The 16,842-nt window shown below is 46.8% G+C and overlaps 1 protein-coding gene across 4 annotated transcripts in view; it reads right to left on the reverse strand.

The window, feature by feature from the left end:
• Positions 1-16,842, reverse strand: part of ACSL6 (acyl-CoA synthetase long chain family member 6) — a 160,406-nt gene that overhangs the window by 13,082 nt on the left and 130,482 nt on the right. For all 4 annotated transcript variants that reach the window (XM_060240478.1, XM_060240479.1, XM_060240481.1 and 1 more), the window contains 5 exons: positions 15,934-16,006; positions 9,496-9,584; positions 7,764-7,880; positions 6,605-6,748; positions 5,587-5,688 (listed from right to left, as the gene is read on the reverse strand). In XM_060240478.1, the coding sequence (XP_060096461.1) occupies positions 5,587-5,688; positions 6,605-6,748; positions 7,764-7,880; positions 9,496-9,584; positions 15,934-16,006 (525 nt within the window). The remainder of the gene's footprint in view (positions 1-5,586; positions 5,689-6,604; positions 6,749-7,763; positions 7,881-9,495; positions 9,585-15,933; positions 16,007-16,842) is intronic.

Consider the following 16,842-nt stretch of genomic DNA (forward strand, 5'->3'; position numbering starts at 1 on the left):
CACCCCATCAACTTGTATTTGTAGCTGGGATTCTTGGCCCCAATGTGCATTACTTTGCACTTGGCCACATTGAACCGCATCTGCCACGTTGACGCCCACTCACCCAGCCTCAACAGATCCCTTTGGAGTTCCTCACAATCCTCTCTGGTTCTCACCACCCTGAACAATTTAGTGTCATCCGCAAACTTGGCCACTTCACTGCTCACTCCGAACTCTAAATCATTTATGAACAAGTTAAAGAGCATGGGACCCAGTACCGAGCCCTGCGGCACCCCACTGCTTACCATCCTCCACTGCGAAGACTGCCCATTTATACTCACTCTCTGCTTCCTATTACTAAGCCAGTTTTTGATCCACAAGAGCACCTGTCCTTCTGGGCCAAAAAAGGGAGCAACACCAACAACTTGTGCACCCAGTTCCTTCACCTTGCAAAGGCATCGATGTACAGCTGGTATTGGAGGAAACGCATAGAGAAAACCCTCTGGCCAGGACTGGAGGAAGGCATTCATCTCACAGGTACTGGCTGCAGACTAATGTCTTCAGAGACTCTTCGTTTGGGTTCAGAACTGATTTGGGAAGCCAGTCTACTTCCCTGATTGCCAAGCCCTGAATGTGATCTGCTCTTATGCTTTGTAGTTGAAATTCTGACCACCTCATGACCCTTGAAGCTTACTCTAAAGGCTTCTCAATCTGGTGCCTCCCTGTGTGTACACATGGGCCTTCGCCAACATGTTGTTGGTCCAGATGCCCACAAATGAGGATTCGATGGTTGAAGGTAAAATGATGAAGGACCGAGGAAAAGGTTCACAACTATGGCTAATTTCTTGGCTTGGAATGACCCCAAAGAGACCAATTCCCTTGTACATGAGTTGACTCCATGTGAGCTCCCCATCCCCCAGGTTGACATCAATTATCACCACCAGCTTTGGGGTGAGAAGAATGAATTTGTCTCTCAAAGGGCTGGAGGGGTTGGACCACCAAATTAAGATGATCTCACTTGTTTAAAACCAGAATTTTCCAGTGACACTTAACTAATACTGACAGGGAAGAATTAGCCACTGCAGATCTTTCAAATGTATTCTCACCCATGGGACCATCTCAGTGGTAGAGATCATGTGGCCCAATGGGACCTGAAAGGAACATGATGCTCTAACTGGGGCATCTCACTTTATGCTTGGGGGGGTCCAGTATTCCCTATTAGTTTGGAACCTGTAGGAAGGTTTATAGCAATTCCTGGAAAATCTGCTTTAGACCTGGGGGCTCCTAGAAGGTCAAAATGTCCTAGAGACCACAGAGGAACAGCCCAAATGTCTGGATCCTCTCCTGGAGATTTTATGGTCTGATAGTGGGATAATTTTGTTCTTCTGTTTAGTCTCAATTAGAATCCCTTCTAGCTTGTCCTCCAAGAGCATATAACCCTTCACTCTTAAAGGAATAAGATGCCACTATGGTCTCAGCTGATGCTTCCATCCACCATTCTTCAGCCTCAGGATTCACCTGGTGACCATAGTAGCACCATTGGCCCTTACCACACTACATAGTAACCAAAGTAGTATCAGTTACAAAAGCCATGACCTTCTCTACCCTTAGGAGGTCAAATGGGGGGGGGCATCAGAAACCCTTATCTGCATCTTGCACAACCAAAGGAATGAAGTAAAGGCTAAAAAGGCACAAGGACACTGAAGCCTAAATAGAGAGGGCACTGATCTCATGGTCTCTGCACAGGGCTGTGTTGCTCCCACAGGCTGCAGCCTCTTAAAGTGCCCATGGGGCAGTGTTATCCAGATACCACACTGGCCAAAGTAGCATCCACAATGGGATACATATGAGTTAGTTTGTTGAAACTGGGCAGGCATGACACTTCATAGCCTAAGCCACCTGAAACCTGAATAGGCTCATCCTATTCATTTCTCAGCACCTGGCTAGATACCTTAAAGAAGGGCATAACAGAGTCCACTACTAGAGTTGACCATAACCTCCTAGACCATCTCCAAGTCAGGAATTTCTTCCTCCTGATGTGGAAGATCCACCACAGGAGTAGAAAGTTTCAAGAACTTTACAGAAGGAGCAGAAGATGAAGGATGGTCTTGGTGGCAAAAGGCTTCTTGGGCTTGAGAGGAGATCCTCATCACTGATCTAACCTTCTTCCTCTTCAGAAAGGTCAGGGTTATTATTGGAAAGAACAAGGGAATTATCCAAATTTGGTGAATTGTCTACTCATGAGTAGCATGTAAGGATCAAGGATTGCCTTTTGCAGGCTAGGTGAGGACCTTGCGTGGATCCTGTTCCCCTCTAACTCTAAAGGGCAGCTTGTTGCACTTACTACTACTGGATTGCCCCCAATTGGGGGAAGGGGGAGCTCTGGTGCTTGCGGCTGCTGTGATCCCTTCTGCTCATAGCCCCTTCTATAAAACATTCCAACCACTGCTGGAAGCCCTCTGGCATTCCTGGGGGGAGTGGGTCAAAGTACTCCAGATCAAGTTCTGATGCCACCTTACACAATTCTAGTGCAGGTGAGAAAGGCATGGTCACCTTCTGGCAGGAAGAAAGCATGCCCCTCCTCTGGCACTCATTGCTATCTTGTCCCTTACCCGCTCACTCACAGAAAACAGAGAAGAAGAGAATGATTTGGGAAAAGCTCAGTGTCCCAATATCAGGGCCCTGGAAGCTCTGCTGGGCACATAATACCTCCTGCAGCCTAGAGGATGGAAGATCCCGCTGAGGGCTCCATTTCCATTTTCTGGTTCCTCAACTGTTTCCATGCAGCACTGCAAAGCTGAATATCCCCTGGGCTCCTGTGAGCCAAAGCTCTGCAAGATAGGGAAGATCATTGAAGATAAGGATGAATGCTGTAAATCAAGATGCTGGACTTCAAAGACAGCTCTGAAAATAAAAGCACTTAGAGAACTCTCTCCAAATGCTGCCTTCTCCATAGGTAGGAAGAAGTGAGATGAAGAAACTCCTCCCACTCCAGAACAATACAGCTGGACTTCCTGCTGCCAAAAATGGAGGGAAGGGAGTTCCCCCATGAATCCGGGTCTCCTAGTACTTCCAACGGAGAATAATGTTGCAAATAAGATGTTCTAGGTATTGAATTCATTTGTTATGTTACCTGATATAAATGCAACTTTGTTGGGCCGGGCCATGTGTATCATAAAATGTAATGCCAGGTAGTGGAGATGTAAACTTTATAAAGGGCACAAACACAATTAAAGATTTTTTAAAACTTAAAATAAAACATGCTTAAAACATTAGTACTCTTGCAGTATTTTGTTTATTTAGCAGACTCTGATAACTGACACCTCTTGCTCTAAAATATAGCATCAAAATCTGGAGACAATGTCTGTGCTGTAGCAATCTTGAGTATGCTATTCAAGGGTTTATTTGTAAGTTGCAAACCTATTTTTGATTTATTGACATTAATTACATAAATCTCATGGTCAATGCTCAGAGCCTAAGACCCAGGGGAAAACATGGAATAGCTGGTCATTGTAAACTTTTGTACATAAATTGATCCATGTGCTGGCTAAGAACATGTGAAGGCACCATGGCACAGACTGAGAACCAGGACTTTTTTTGAGCAGGAATGCACAGGAACACAGTTCTGGCTGGCTTATTGTCAGTGGGAGTGGCCTAATATGTAAATGAATTCCTGTTGGGCTTTTTCTACAAAAACCCCTATGTTAAACAATGGTAACATCAGAAGGTGTAGCCTAATATGCAAATCAGTTCCTGCTGGGCTTTTTCTACCAAAAAAGCCCTGCTGAGGACTATGTATTTGTCTACAAAACTGTAGTCTTCCCCAAAGAAATAACTACCACTCCTATGAGGCAGTACAACAATGGAGAGACAGTCATGTATAGTGGTCAATATCAGATTACTGTCTTGGAAGTCTAAGTTCAAAATCCACAATCACTCAAAGAGAAAAGGAAAATGTAAAAGAAAAATAAAAGAAAATGTGCTGGGTGAACTTGGTTTAGACACACAGTCTCAGCCTAGTCCACCTCACTGGCTTCTTGTTATTTCTCATTTGAATAGTTCACATGCTTTCCTACTGAGGGAGAATGGATCATGAGGGCATGAATACAGTGATAAAGGGGAGGTAAACCTAGCTGAACCCAGGGGAGCCCTATCACAACAAGCCCAACAACGACACACACACACACACACACACAAACCCTCTCTCTGTAGCAAGGCAAAAAAGCTCATATCTTGAATAAAACTGTTGGTCTTAAAAGTGCTTTGTATTTCTCCCTGCAATTGAGGGAACTGGGCAAAGTAGCAAGGGGATAAGGAGGTGGAGGAGCCTCAGCCAATGGAAGGAAGAGAGTCTTGGCTCAGTAGCTCTGCTGTACAATTGAGAGTGGCTGACAAAGCAAGCTCTCTTGCTCTACAGTGCCCGTGCAATTGAGAGAGTCTGGAAAAGCAAGCTGAGATGCAGAAGGAAGCAAGAGAGGGAGAAGGAAGCAGATGACACTGAGTTGCTCACAGGCCTGATAGGAGCCCCATGGTGGCCGGATTCTGCCTGCAGGCTTAATGTTTGACATGCCTGTTCTGGAATATATATGACCAATATTTAGGAACTCTGCTGTTGTTTCTCCCAGTTCTGGACTGTCAGAGAAATCCCATAGTTTGTCTGTGAAAATGTAAGCTCGCCATGAAAAAGACAGCATTGAAAGGCCACTGATGGGGCTGAGGTAAGGGACAGGATACTGTATTGTCTCCTTATATAATTCAGCATTGTGTTTATCTGGTGGGCAATTCCCAATAAACATCCCATCCTTGACACTTAGTCACTTATCCTCTAAAGCAGGGGTGTCGAACTCATTTGATATGACAGCCGGATCTGACACAAATCAGACCTTGTCAGGCCAGGCCACATCGGGTTGGGTTGAGCCATGTTGGGCCAGGCCATGTGTGTACCTATATAAGATTAGGTAGCAGAGATATAAATTTTATAAAAAACACAAAACACAAATATATATTTTAAAAAACTTAAAACATGCTTAAAACGTTAGCACTCATTGGTCTTAAAGATGCTTTCTTTGTATTTCTCCCATTGGATCCAGGGAACTGGGCAAAGGAAGCTCTGGCTCTTTCCCTCCTTCCCCAGGGGACCGGGGGGAGGGAACCTCGGCCAATAAAAGGAAGAGAGGCTTAGCCCAGTAGCTTTGCTATGCAATTGAGAGAGCCTGGCAAAGCAAGCTATTCTTCCCCGCTTCCTTCCCAAGGCAGGAGCCTCAGCCAATGGAGAAAAGAGAGGTTTTGCTCTGTAGCTCCTGTGGAATTGAGCAAGCCTTGCAAAGCAAGCTGTTATGCAGAAGGAAGCAAGAGAGAGGGAGAAGGAAGCAGATGACAGCCAGTTGCTCGGGGGCCTGACAGGAGCCCTCCGGTGGCCTGATTCGGCCCCTGAACTGCATGTTTGACACCCCTGCTCTAAAGCTTACCTTACTAAACAGCCTCCTCTAGCACTGGCTACTGTAGAACATTTGTTTACTGTATTTTTTTTTTTAAAAACCAGCATTATTCTTGTGTGTTTATGATGCACACATGCTTGCAGGCAAGAAAAACAAAACAAAAACATACCGCATTTTTACACAGCTCTGCATATGTTCCATCGAAACCCTTTTTCTTGGCCCAGCCTGGCATGACTTCAACATCAGGTACCACAATTCCCACCAAAAAGGCCTGCAAGGAGGGAGATAAAAGAGGAGCCATATTAATTTATCAGATGGCAGTCCAGCTTGATCACTTGCAATTCGCCATGCTCTGCTTCTGAAAATGAATGCTGCCACCATTCTTTGCCCTTTGCTCCCATTCTCCAAAAGTACTACAGCAGCTCCCACTTATCACCCCAGCCAGATCACATAGTGTGTGCGAGATCATGTGTGTAGGAGGGAGTATACAAGGCCAAGGACCCTCCTCTGTTCCCCTGCTAGCTTCTGATAACAGTTTCCTTACAAAGGATTTTGCAAAAAGATTAGACTTTTGCTGCACAATCCTTCCCTTTTCAGTACCATCTGGACGTCAGCTTCAGAAGTTGCCGTGGCAAAACCTCAATGTGTGTGTGCTGACACGCAGACAGACACTACAGAATGTACCTATGAATAATTAACATCTCCCACACCAAGTTAGCTGACAGCTTACTATATATCCCAGAATGCCACATGCCTGGGGCAATGACAGAATGCAAGCTGGTAAATGCTCCTCCCACTAAACTGCCTATCTAGGAACTGAAAGGACTTTCTGGGCAGACAACTGGCATCAGCAGCCATCTCTATCCATTTTGCACATAACAGCGAACACACAAATGACACAATTTATAAGTGTGTACATGCTGAACTTGCCTATTTGTACATTTGTATGCAAGGTGAGGTACTGTAATGATACATTCACTTCTTCAGAAATGCATACAACTGAGAAAAACACTGTAGCCTAAAAGTAGCCTAAAATCTGAAGATGTCTGAAGTGCAATACAGATGACTCCTGGCTCCCCCCCCCCCCATTCATCTCCCAGGAGGCTGCATTTAAGGCATTACAAATACAAAAGTGGTTTCTAACACATGACCAGATCGCAAGAGACAGTGTAAAAACACAACGTTACCTGTAAGCTATCTCCATGTACATATACCTGGGCCACAGGCTCACTACGAATGTAGATATTCTCAATTTTTTCTGGAGCAATGTATTCTCCCTGAGCCAGTTTAAATATATGTTTTTTCCGATCAATTATTTTAAGTGTACCATTCTGTCAGTAGGAAAAAATATTTAAAGTGAAAATAATGTCATTATGATAGGCAGGCCTATCAAAACCTATAACTCAGTTGCCCTACACAGCACTTTAGGGCATTCCACTATAAAAGGAGACCTTTTAGTAAGCCTTACCACTCCCTGCTGACACCTGAAAGGCCAGTAGGAGAAAATGGTGGCCATGGGGAGTGACACACATCAATATTGCAGCAGTAGGGTCACTTGCAGTGAAACCCATTAGTGACTTCATGGGATACTCTAGAATCCGCAGTTTTTGCAAATCCTAGAGCATCCCGTGACACCACTTCTGGCTTCCATTAGAAGTGATGTCAATACACCTGCATGATACTAGCGCACCAGTCCCCACCCCTAAAATACTCCTGCTTTTGGAGGTTGCTGGCTATGGCTTGGCAACCCTACAAGCACAGATGCGTACTCTAGAGTTTAGAGGCCATATGGCCCTGCTGCTGTGCTGCGTTAAAGGAGTAGTGACCTCATTCCTTGCTAGGGAACAGTTTAAACATTAGTAATCAGCCAAACAAGAAGCAGAACCGCAATAAATGTAATGCAGAATTTATAAGAGAAACGAAGTCAATTTATGTTATTTCTAAAATCCATTAGAATGGAGAAATATTTATGAGGTTTAGATTTATTTAATCTAAAATGTTCATATACTTTCTCCCAAAGAAGATGCAACAATCTTGTGAATTAACTGAAGCTCATATAAGCCATTCAGTAAGCTATACCAATGAACAGTGAAATATTCAAGTGAAATATCCCATATTCAAGTGACATTCTACCCATTGCGTAACACAGCCTCTCATCATAGTTCAGTATCACACCCACTATACTTTTAGAGTATCAGTTGCTCACAAACTTAACATTCATGTCAACATGCAACTGATTTAATATTATTTCAGTCTCCTAGGAAGGTCGTTTCAGAAGATATCCTTTGTAAACTGAACCTCTGTACAACATTTTACACGCAATGCTAGCAGATATTCTGTACTTACAGGCAACCACTTTCCGACATCCCCTGTATGAAGCCAGCCATCCTTGTCTAATGCTTCAGCTGTTCTTTCTCTATCTTTCAGGTAGCCCTTGAAAACATTTGGCCCTTTCACACAGATCTGCAAGACGGATCAATTTGTTGTAATCGCCACATTGATACTCCATTCTCAGAATAAATGTATGTTACTGCAACTGCAATTACTCATGATTCTGTACCATAACGTGTGTGTGTGACTAAGCCTTGGGAGAGGCTGATGTTGCCACATTCTGAACTCTTAATAACCGTCAGTTGTCTTGGAAATTATCAGTTGTCCTGAAAAACTGGCATGTAACTGCCAGGGGGCCTATTTTTAAAGCAGTTTCCAATGCTATACTATGATCAGTTGTACATGTATATGAATGACACAAGTGGGGTACACCAAGAAAGGGCTACACATGCATGCAACTTTAGAATGCCTTCTTAGCATTCTTTTGCATTCTTAGCAGCACATCTGTCTGCCTTGTGAAGCATCTATATTTTGCCCTTTGTACATGCAAGCAACGAGTAATGTAATCATATTGCGTGTATTTTACTGGTCTTTATTTCATTCTTTCAAAATTCTGTAATCTGTCTTGAATCTTAATGAGAAAGACAGATTATAAATGAAGTAAATACCACAACAAATTAAATGTCTCCACATTATACAGAACATATAGTAAAAAACCAAATGCTTCTCCCACAACTCTGTAGGGGTACAAAGAGTAGCCTGAGATAGGTAGATGCATCACACAGAGAGGGTCTTCTCTATGATGACTGAAGAATTGTCTCTCTACTCAGATTCACCTACACAAATGTATTTTAAGTGCCAGGTAACTCTGAATCAAATATAGGGGCTACCACTTTCTGGAATTTATGGTTTCACAGCTGGTTTTATCATTTCTGTTTTTTATATTGGACATTTGTGGTTTTCCTAGGTCTGGATTTATGTGAGTGCCTTTAGAGCAGAAAAAGTTAGAACTTAGGTCGTTAAATAGATGTAGGATGCTACTCTTGACTAACAGAACAAGTTCTGTGCTGTTCCCAACTGCTAGAAAAATTACCTCCTGGCATCTCACTAAAAGAATACTGTGCAGAGAACAGGCTCCTGGCCATGGGCTAAGTATTTATGCCGGGGGGGAGGGGAAGCAAGGATGATTTGGGGCAACTGGGCCCAGCACTTGCTGTCAGCCAGTTGCCCCACCACAGAGGTCAGCTCATCATGGAATTGGTGGGGTACACAGAACTGCTGTAGTTCTGTGTACCCCACCAATTCCATGATGGCTTGTCTCTGGCACACTGCTCATGTTGGAAGGAGCAGACTGAAGAGGTGCTTGACATTCAGCAAATCTCTATCAGCAAAGAGAATTTCCATGCAACATTTCACCGCAAAAAGACTGTGTATAGTTTTGTCTATCAGATGGGCCTACAAATGATGCTAGATAGCTAGGCAATCCTGTTGAAAATCTAGAGATTGTTGCTACTATGGAGTATTTATATTAGTCTATTATAAGGACTGTATCAAAGGACTGTTTTTCACTGTTGACTTGCATATTTGGAACAAAAGCAACCCTTTCATACTTTCCTGTATTGATAATATATTAAAGCAATATACCTCAGTGTACACAACTACACATCTTGCCCCTCACAATAAATCATTGCTTTTTATAAGGTACAAATAAAGTAGCAAAGAGAATATCAACTACTTGATAAAATACCTCTCCTTCTCCTTTGGAAGCAAAATAATTCAGTTCTTCAACATCCACTAGTTTGATTAAATTACAGGGCAAAGGTGCTCCCACATGACCTATAAACCACAAAGAGACAACTATATTTTTCAAAAGAACAACAGGTGTAACAATCAAAATGAAATAAACTCAGCAAATTACTGAGTACATTATACAGTTGTTGGAGCATTGTTGCATTAGCAAGTTTTATTTTATTGGTATATTTTCTTCAACTAAAATGGCAGGGGAAACAGTGCATCAGCCCAAGGCCTGCTCCTGAGCTCTCCCTCAGACCAATCTCAGGGAAAAGTAAAATTCCAAATAGAACCGCAATTTAACATGATCATTAAACCAAGGATACAAAGAAAAGACAGGTTGCTCACCTGTAACTGTAGATCTTCGAGTGGTCATCTGTGCATTCACACTCATGGGATAGTGCGCCTGCGCCGATCCCCGAATCGGTACCTGAAAAAGCCCGGGATTTTTCCGCGCTCGGCGCCAATGGGCATGCACTGGCGCCAGCGCGGGGATCCCGCCAGTTCCTTCCTGACCGCTGGAAGCTCCTACTGGAGGGAGACCGTCAGCAGTGGGGAAGGAGGGCGGGTAGTGTGAATGCACAGATGACCACTCGAAGATCTACAGTTACAGGTGAGCAACCTGTCTATCTTCTTCGTGGTCTCTGTGCTTCACACTCATGGGAGATTAGCAAGCAAAGCATACCTGGAGGCGGGAAGACGGTCAACCTGAAGAAACAGCTTGCAGCACCGCAGCTCCCGAGTCCTCTGCTGAGCATGCACGTCCAGCGCGTAGTGCTTCATGAAGGCATGCGGAGAAGACCAGGTAGCCGCCTTGCAGACATCCGGAAGGGACACACCTTTCAGGAATGCCACCGACGTGGCCATCGCCCTTGTGGAGTGTCCACGAACAGGTCCAGGTAAAGGCTTCTTCGCCAACAAATAACAAAGTTTGATCGTCTCAGTAAGCCACTTGGAAAGTCTTTGAGATGAAATTTTGGACCCTAACTTGGGGGCAGAATAGGAGACAAACAGCTGGTTGTCCTTACGATAACCCCGTGAACGATTCAAATAAAACAGAAGGGCACGCTTAACGTCTAATGCGTGCAGCCTGCGTTCCTCATCCGAGGAAGGGCTAGGGTAAAACGTGGGTAACCAAACTTCTAAATTGAGGTGGAACTGGGAAACCACCTTAGGGAGAAAAGTGATGTCTGGAGCTAAAGAGACCCTAGCTTCCCTAAAGGCAAGGTAGGGGTAATCACAACGCATCGCTGTGAGCTCCCCCGCACGACGTGCTGAAGTGATGGCAACTAAAAATGCAGTCTTCCAAGACAAGAGTTGTAGGGAACACGTTGCCATAGGTTCAAAGGGACGACGAGTCAACTTCTCCAGAACCAAAGTCAAGTCCCACAACTGTGGAGGGGATCTAGAAGGAGGATGAAGGCGGAACAGTCCCTTCATTAACCTTTTGGAATGAGGGTGAGCGAAAACAGTGTAACCCTCCACTGAACCATGGAAAGCAGAAATAGCTGCCAAATAAACCTTGATGGAGGAGAATACCAGCCCCTCATCCACCAAGGCCAAAAGAAACTCAAAAATTGCCAAAAGCCCAACAGAGTGGGGCGGCAAAGGGGAGTCAGCCACAAAGTTACTGAACTTCTTCCACTTCCTCTCATAAGAGGCACGGCTGGAAGGTTTCCTGCTGCTTAGGAGGACTTGCTGGACCCTAGTAGAAAAACCTAGAGGTCGATGAACCACGCTGTCAGCTTCAGGTGTGGCACGTTGTGGTGGAGTACGTGCCCGCCCTGGGCCAACAACAGGTCCGGTTCTGCCGGGAACTGGTAAAAGACCCCCTTCGACTGCTGGAGCAGGATCGAGAACCAGCTCTGACGGGGCCACCAAGGAGTCACCAGGATGCAGCGCGGCCTCTCCTGTACTAGCTTGTGGACTACCCTCGTCAGCAGAGGTAGGGGTGGGAACATATAAAGGAACCAACCCCCCCCCCCACGGAAGTAGAAGTCCGTCTCCCAGCGAGGCTGGATCTGCACCTCCCCTGGCACAGAACAAGGGGCACTTCTTGTTCTCCGCCATGGCAAAGACATCTAACTGTGGGTACCCCCAGAGTTGGAACACCAGCTCTAGGAACCGCCATTGCAGTTCCCATTCGTGTGGGGAAGCTCCACCCCTGCTGAGAGAGTCCGCCTGTATGTTGAGGACCCCCGGCAGATGTGTTGCCTTCACAAAAATGTCCCACTGGAGGCACTTCGTCCAGAGATCCATCGCCAGCAAGCACAGCCTGCGAGACACTGTCCTTCCCTGTCTGTTTATATAGCACAGGGCCGTGGTATTGTCTGTAAGCAGAGCCACAGTCCTCCCCTCTAACAGTGGACGGAAAGAACAAAGGGCAAAGTGAACCGCCAGCAGTTCTAGGTAATTTATATGGCACTGACTCAGTTTCGGGGGCCATTGACCTCCCACACATAGATCCTCCAAGTGAGCTCCCCACCCCCACAGGGAAGCATCGGTAGCGATAGTCACAGTGGGGGTTGGAAGATGGAAGGGAGCCCCTTGGTAGATGTTGCTCTCCGATCCCCACCATTGCAGTGATTGGAGAGTCCCAGGTGGGATGGTGAACCTCTTTCGAGGTGAGTCTATGAGAGGGCGAAAATGGCGCAAGAACCATAGCTGTAGTCCCCTCATTCGTAGTCTTGCGAAACGCAGCACGCTTGTCGTTGCAGCCATCAGCCCCAGCATCCGCTGGAGCTGCTGGGCCATGCCCCACTGCCGCCTTTGAAGTAGCTGTACCAGACCGATGATGTCCTTTGCTCTCTGTGAAGGAAGGAATGCTCGGTGTTGATCTGTGTCCAACAGAGCCCCTATGAACTGAACTGTCCTTGACGGAGTAAGATGGGATTTCTCCAGATTGACCTGCAACCCCAGGGTGTCGAGGAGACGCAGGGTGATGGCAATGTGTGTTGTTAGACTCTCTCTCGACTTCGCCACAAGAAGCCAGTCGTCGATGTATGGGAAGACAACGACTCCCTGAAGACGAAGGTAGGCAGCCACCACGCTCATCAGCTTCGTGAACACCCGAGGAGCAGTAGACAGTCCAAATGGCAGGGCCCTGAACTGGAAGTGCCGAGCACCCACTGCAAACCTTAGGAAATGCCTGAACGCAGGGTGAATGCTGACATGAAAGTAAGCATCCTTGAGGTCCAGGGTCGCCATCCAGTCCCCCTGATTGATGAGGGGCAGGATTGTTTGCAGCGTGGCCATTCTGAACTTCTGGTACAGAATAAATTTGTTCAGACTCCGGAGGTCCATGATAGGCCTCAGGCCCCCGTCCCGTGAACCTGAAGATGGGGACCAGAAAGTAGCGGGAGTAGAAGCCTCCTGTCCTGGCCTCTGGTGGAACTACCTCTATGGCTTGTTTCTGGAGGAGATTGTTCACCTCCGCCAACAGAGGTGGGGAAGGGGGAGTGGTAACTACCACGGACTGATTCGGGGTCTGAACAAACTCTATTTTGTAGCCCTCTTTTACGATGGACAGAGCCCACCTGTCTGTGGAGATCAACTCCCAGGCAGGCAGGAAAGGGCATAGGCGGATGGATGAGCCAACAGTGGGGGCGATGACGAGTGCTTGCGGGAAGTCAAACCCCCTGCTTCTGGGGGCGAGCCCCCTTAGACTTGTTGGAAGGTTGGGTCCCGTAACGGTTCCTGCTGTTACCCGAATAGGAGGGTCGTTCAGCCTGTACAGGGCGAGGACGCCATTGTTCAGGGGAGAACTTCTGGTAAGGCTTCTTGGTCCAGGGCTTAGGCCATTGTTTGGATCTGGAAGCCTTGGGGGTAGATTGGACGCCCAAATTTCTAGATGTTTTGACACTCTTGTCGAACTCTTGCAGTGCCGTGTCAGTCGTGGTGCTGAAGAGCCCGTCACCCTCAAAAGGCAGGTCCTCGATGAAGGTTCTTGTGTCTTGGTGGAGTGCCATTGACCTGAGCCAGGAGTGGCGTCGAATGCAGACTGCAGAGGTGATGGCTTTGGCCGAAGCTTCCATCATATGTTTCGCTGCAGCCAGTTGTTGTCTGGCCACAGTGAGACCTTCCTTCTGCAACTTCATTGCATCAGCCTTCTTATCCTCGCTTAGTGAAGAGAGGAAGGGGGAGAGTTGTTCCCACACGGCATACTGATATCGAGCCATGCAGGCAGCATAGTTCGATACTTTGATGCCGAGTGCCCCTGCTGAATAGACCTTGCGACCCATTCCATCAATCTTCCTCCCTTCCTTGTCCAGTGGAGAGGAATGGACCTTCCTAGCTTTTGAGGAAGAGGAGACTACCATTGAATTAGGCCGTGGATGGGTGAATAAGAATTCAGCCCCTGTCTCCTGGACCCTGTACATGTGGTCCAGCCGTTTAGATGATACCGGCGTCGATGAAGGTTTTCTCCAAGGCTCCTTGATGGCTTGAAGGATCACCTTGGTGACTGGCAGGGCGACCACAGTGGAAGTGTTCTTCTGCATTATATCGAACACATTATCGTCCACTACGGGTTCTGGCTGAGTCACAGGCAGCTTGAGGGTGGCAGCAATTCGTCTCACGAGGTCCCCATAGGACTTCAGATCCTCCGACGGCGAAATCGGAAGATCCTCAGTCGTCTGGGAGACCGGTGAGGGTTCCAGGTCTTGGGCTTCACTGTCTGACTCCGATGACGAGGAGTCCCGATGGGCGGAGTGCTCCGAGAGCATCGGGGTCGACTCCCGCAGTGGAGACTGGACCGGTGGTGGTCTTCGAGGAGCTTCGACCGGGACTAATTGTCGGTCCGGGGGAACCGATGCCGACGCCTTCCGGGATCGGTGCGATACCCTCGACATGGACGAGAATTCCGATGCTTGCTCCCAGTCCGGGTAGTCCTCTGGGTACCAGTTATAGGATTGGTACCGAGAGTACAGAGGTTGCCATCTGCGTTGCTCCCATGGTGGTATTGGGAAGCGTTGAAGTGCATGGAAGGGTTCTGGTTCTCGCCTGTCTCGGTGCCTGAACGGGACCGGTGGTGCTATCGGCGCCGACACCTCCACCTCTGAGGTCGATTCGCTGGCGGTACGTCGACGCGAACCTGAAGATGAGGAGCATTGGGTTAGGTCAATCTCCGGCTCTTGCTCCGATGCCGACAGGCGAGATTGGATCACTGGGCTTCGGCGTGGAGAAGCCAGGATCTTCTTCGGCGGTTTAGGGATTGCCGATGTCGATGCGCCCACCGAAGGGGAAGGAGTGCGGGGTCGCTTCCGCTTCTCCTTCGATTTCGCCTTCTTAGGAACTCGGGTCCCCGAGTCCTCTCGGCGCTTCTTAGCGGGCGTATCCACTGAGCCCTCATGGGAACGTTTTGTGGAGCCACGCTCTTCCGGCAGTTCAGTTAAAGTCAGTGTCGGAGCAGCATCAGCCGATGCAAGCTCCTGTGCCGGGGTGTCGGTCGATTTCGGTGCCGATGACTCCATCGGTCGTTGAGGTCGAAGCGCCAATTCGGTTAACGCCGCCGATAACCGGGCCGCACGGTTCTTTCTCATCTGCTTCGAGAAGCGGAGACAGTGAGGACAAGCCTCTACTCGGTGCGTCTCTCCGAGGCACAGCAGGCAAAGGGAATGGCCGTCCGGAGGGGCGATCTTTTTTCCACAAGCACGGCAGCGCTTGAAAAAACCCCAGCAACTTTCCATAGAAGGTAGCCACAAGAAAAAAAACTACTCAGAATCGTCTGAGAGAAAAGCGGGGGAAAAACGAAAGCGAAATACCCCGAGGGGCAGTTCGCCAGACAAACAAGGAAACGCTTTTTTTTTTAAAACAACTAACTAACTATTAACTAACTACTGACTAACTAAGAACAATAAACGGGCTAAGAACGAGAAAAAAGGCAAAGCCAAGAATTCTCACCGACCGGGGAACCAGAAAGGTAAACCTCTCAGTGCAGTGGTCAGAAAGGAACTGGCGGGATCCCCGCGCTGGCGCCGGTGGGCATGCGCATTGGGACGCCTGCGCATGCCCATTGGTGCCGAGCGCGGAAAAATCCCGGGCTTTTTCAGGTACCGATTCGGGGATTGGCGCAGGCGCACTATCCCATGAGTGTGAAGCACAGAGACCACGAAGAAGATTTATACGTGCATGGGTGTGAAGCCTGCATCCCAATAAAGTCCTATTGTAGAAGAGACAAGATGCTCATCAGTTTTAAAAGCTATGCCTCTTCTGCTCTCTGGAAACTACTGCTCCAAGAACATAAAACACAAACTTTAGATGTACATGGGATTCCTCAGCACAAGTACATATGAGTTCTTAAAACTGTAGCCTAAGTATCTAGTTGCATTCCAGCTTACGTAACATAGGTAATATGCATTTTGAAATGAAGTTATGCATCCTATTTAGTTAGTACCTGATGTCCAGTCTCCCGGAGTAGTGAAGGTACAACCAGCTGTACACTCTGTTTGACCATAGCCTTCATAAACCTGCCAGACATACATCATTTAAACAAAATGACATACAGGTGAGAATTTTATTCGAACTGGCAAAACTACATAACCTTAGAGTGTATCATTTGCAAACAATATTTCATGAGTTGCCCCCCCCCCCCCCCCCCGCAAATCAACAAAACCACATTTAACTTTAGAAGGGAAACTTCTCTCAAGTGAGGGGGCTTATGATGAAGAAACTGGAAGGAAAGCTAAGGAGGGTCAAAAGTCTTTGGGAAACTTGGAGAGTATTTAAAAATACAATCCTGGAAGCTCAGATAAAATGCATACCGCAAGTTAGGAAAGGTATGAATAGGTATTTTAAAAGGCCTGTATGGTTAACAAAGTACTGGAAGCAGTAAATGGTAAGAAGGATTCTTTCTAGTGGTGGAAGGCTAGTCTGAGTGAGGTAAATAAAAGGGAGCACAGCTCTGACAAATAAAACACAAGTCTGAGATCAGACAGACAAAAAGGGATTATGAGGAACATATTGCAAAAGACAAACAATAAAAAATTCTTGAAATAAATTCAAAGCAGAAACCTATCCATGGAGGCAGTGGGGCCCTTTGATGACCAAGAGGTAAAAAGATTCCTAAAGGATGATAGGGAAATGGCAGAGAAACTGAATACATTTTTTTACTCTGTCTTCACTGTGGAAGATGACAGGTGCTTGCCACTCCACAACCAATTATTTTAGTAGGAGTGTCAAAAGACTTGAGTCAGATTGAGGTGATGAGAGAGGAGGTCATATGACTGATGGACAAATAAAAAAACTGACAAATCACCAGGTCCAGATGGCATACATCCAAGAGTTCTGAAAGAACTCACATGTG

The sequence above is a fragment of the Heteronotia binoei genome, chromosome 5 (genome assembly GCF_032191835.1).
Source record: "Heteronotia binoei isolate CCM8104 ecotype False Entrance Well chromosome 5, APGP_CSIRO_Hbin_v1, whole genome shotgun sequence".
In the NCBI taxonomy this organism is placed as follows: Eukaryota; Metazoa; Chordata; class Lepidosauria; order Squamata; family Gekkonidae; genus Heteronotia; species Heteronotia binoei.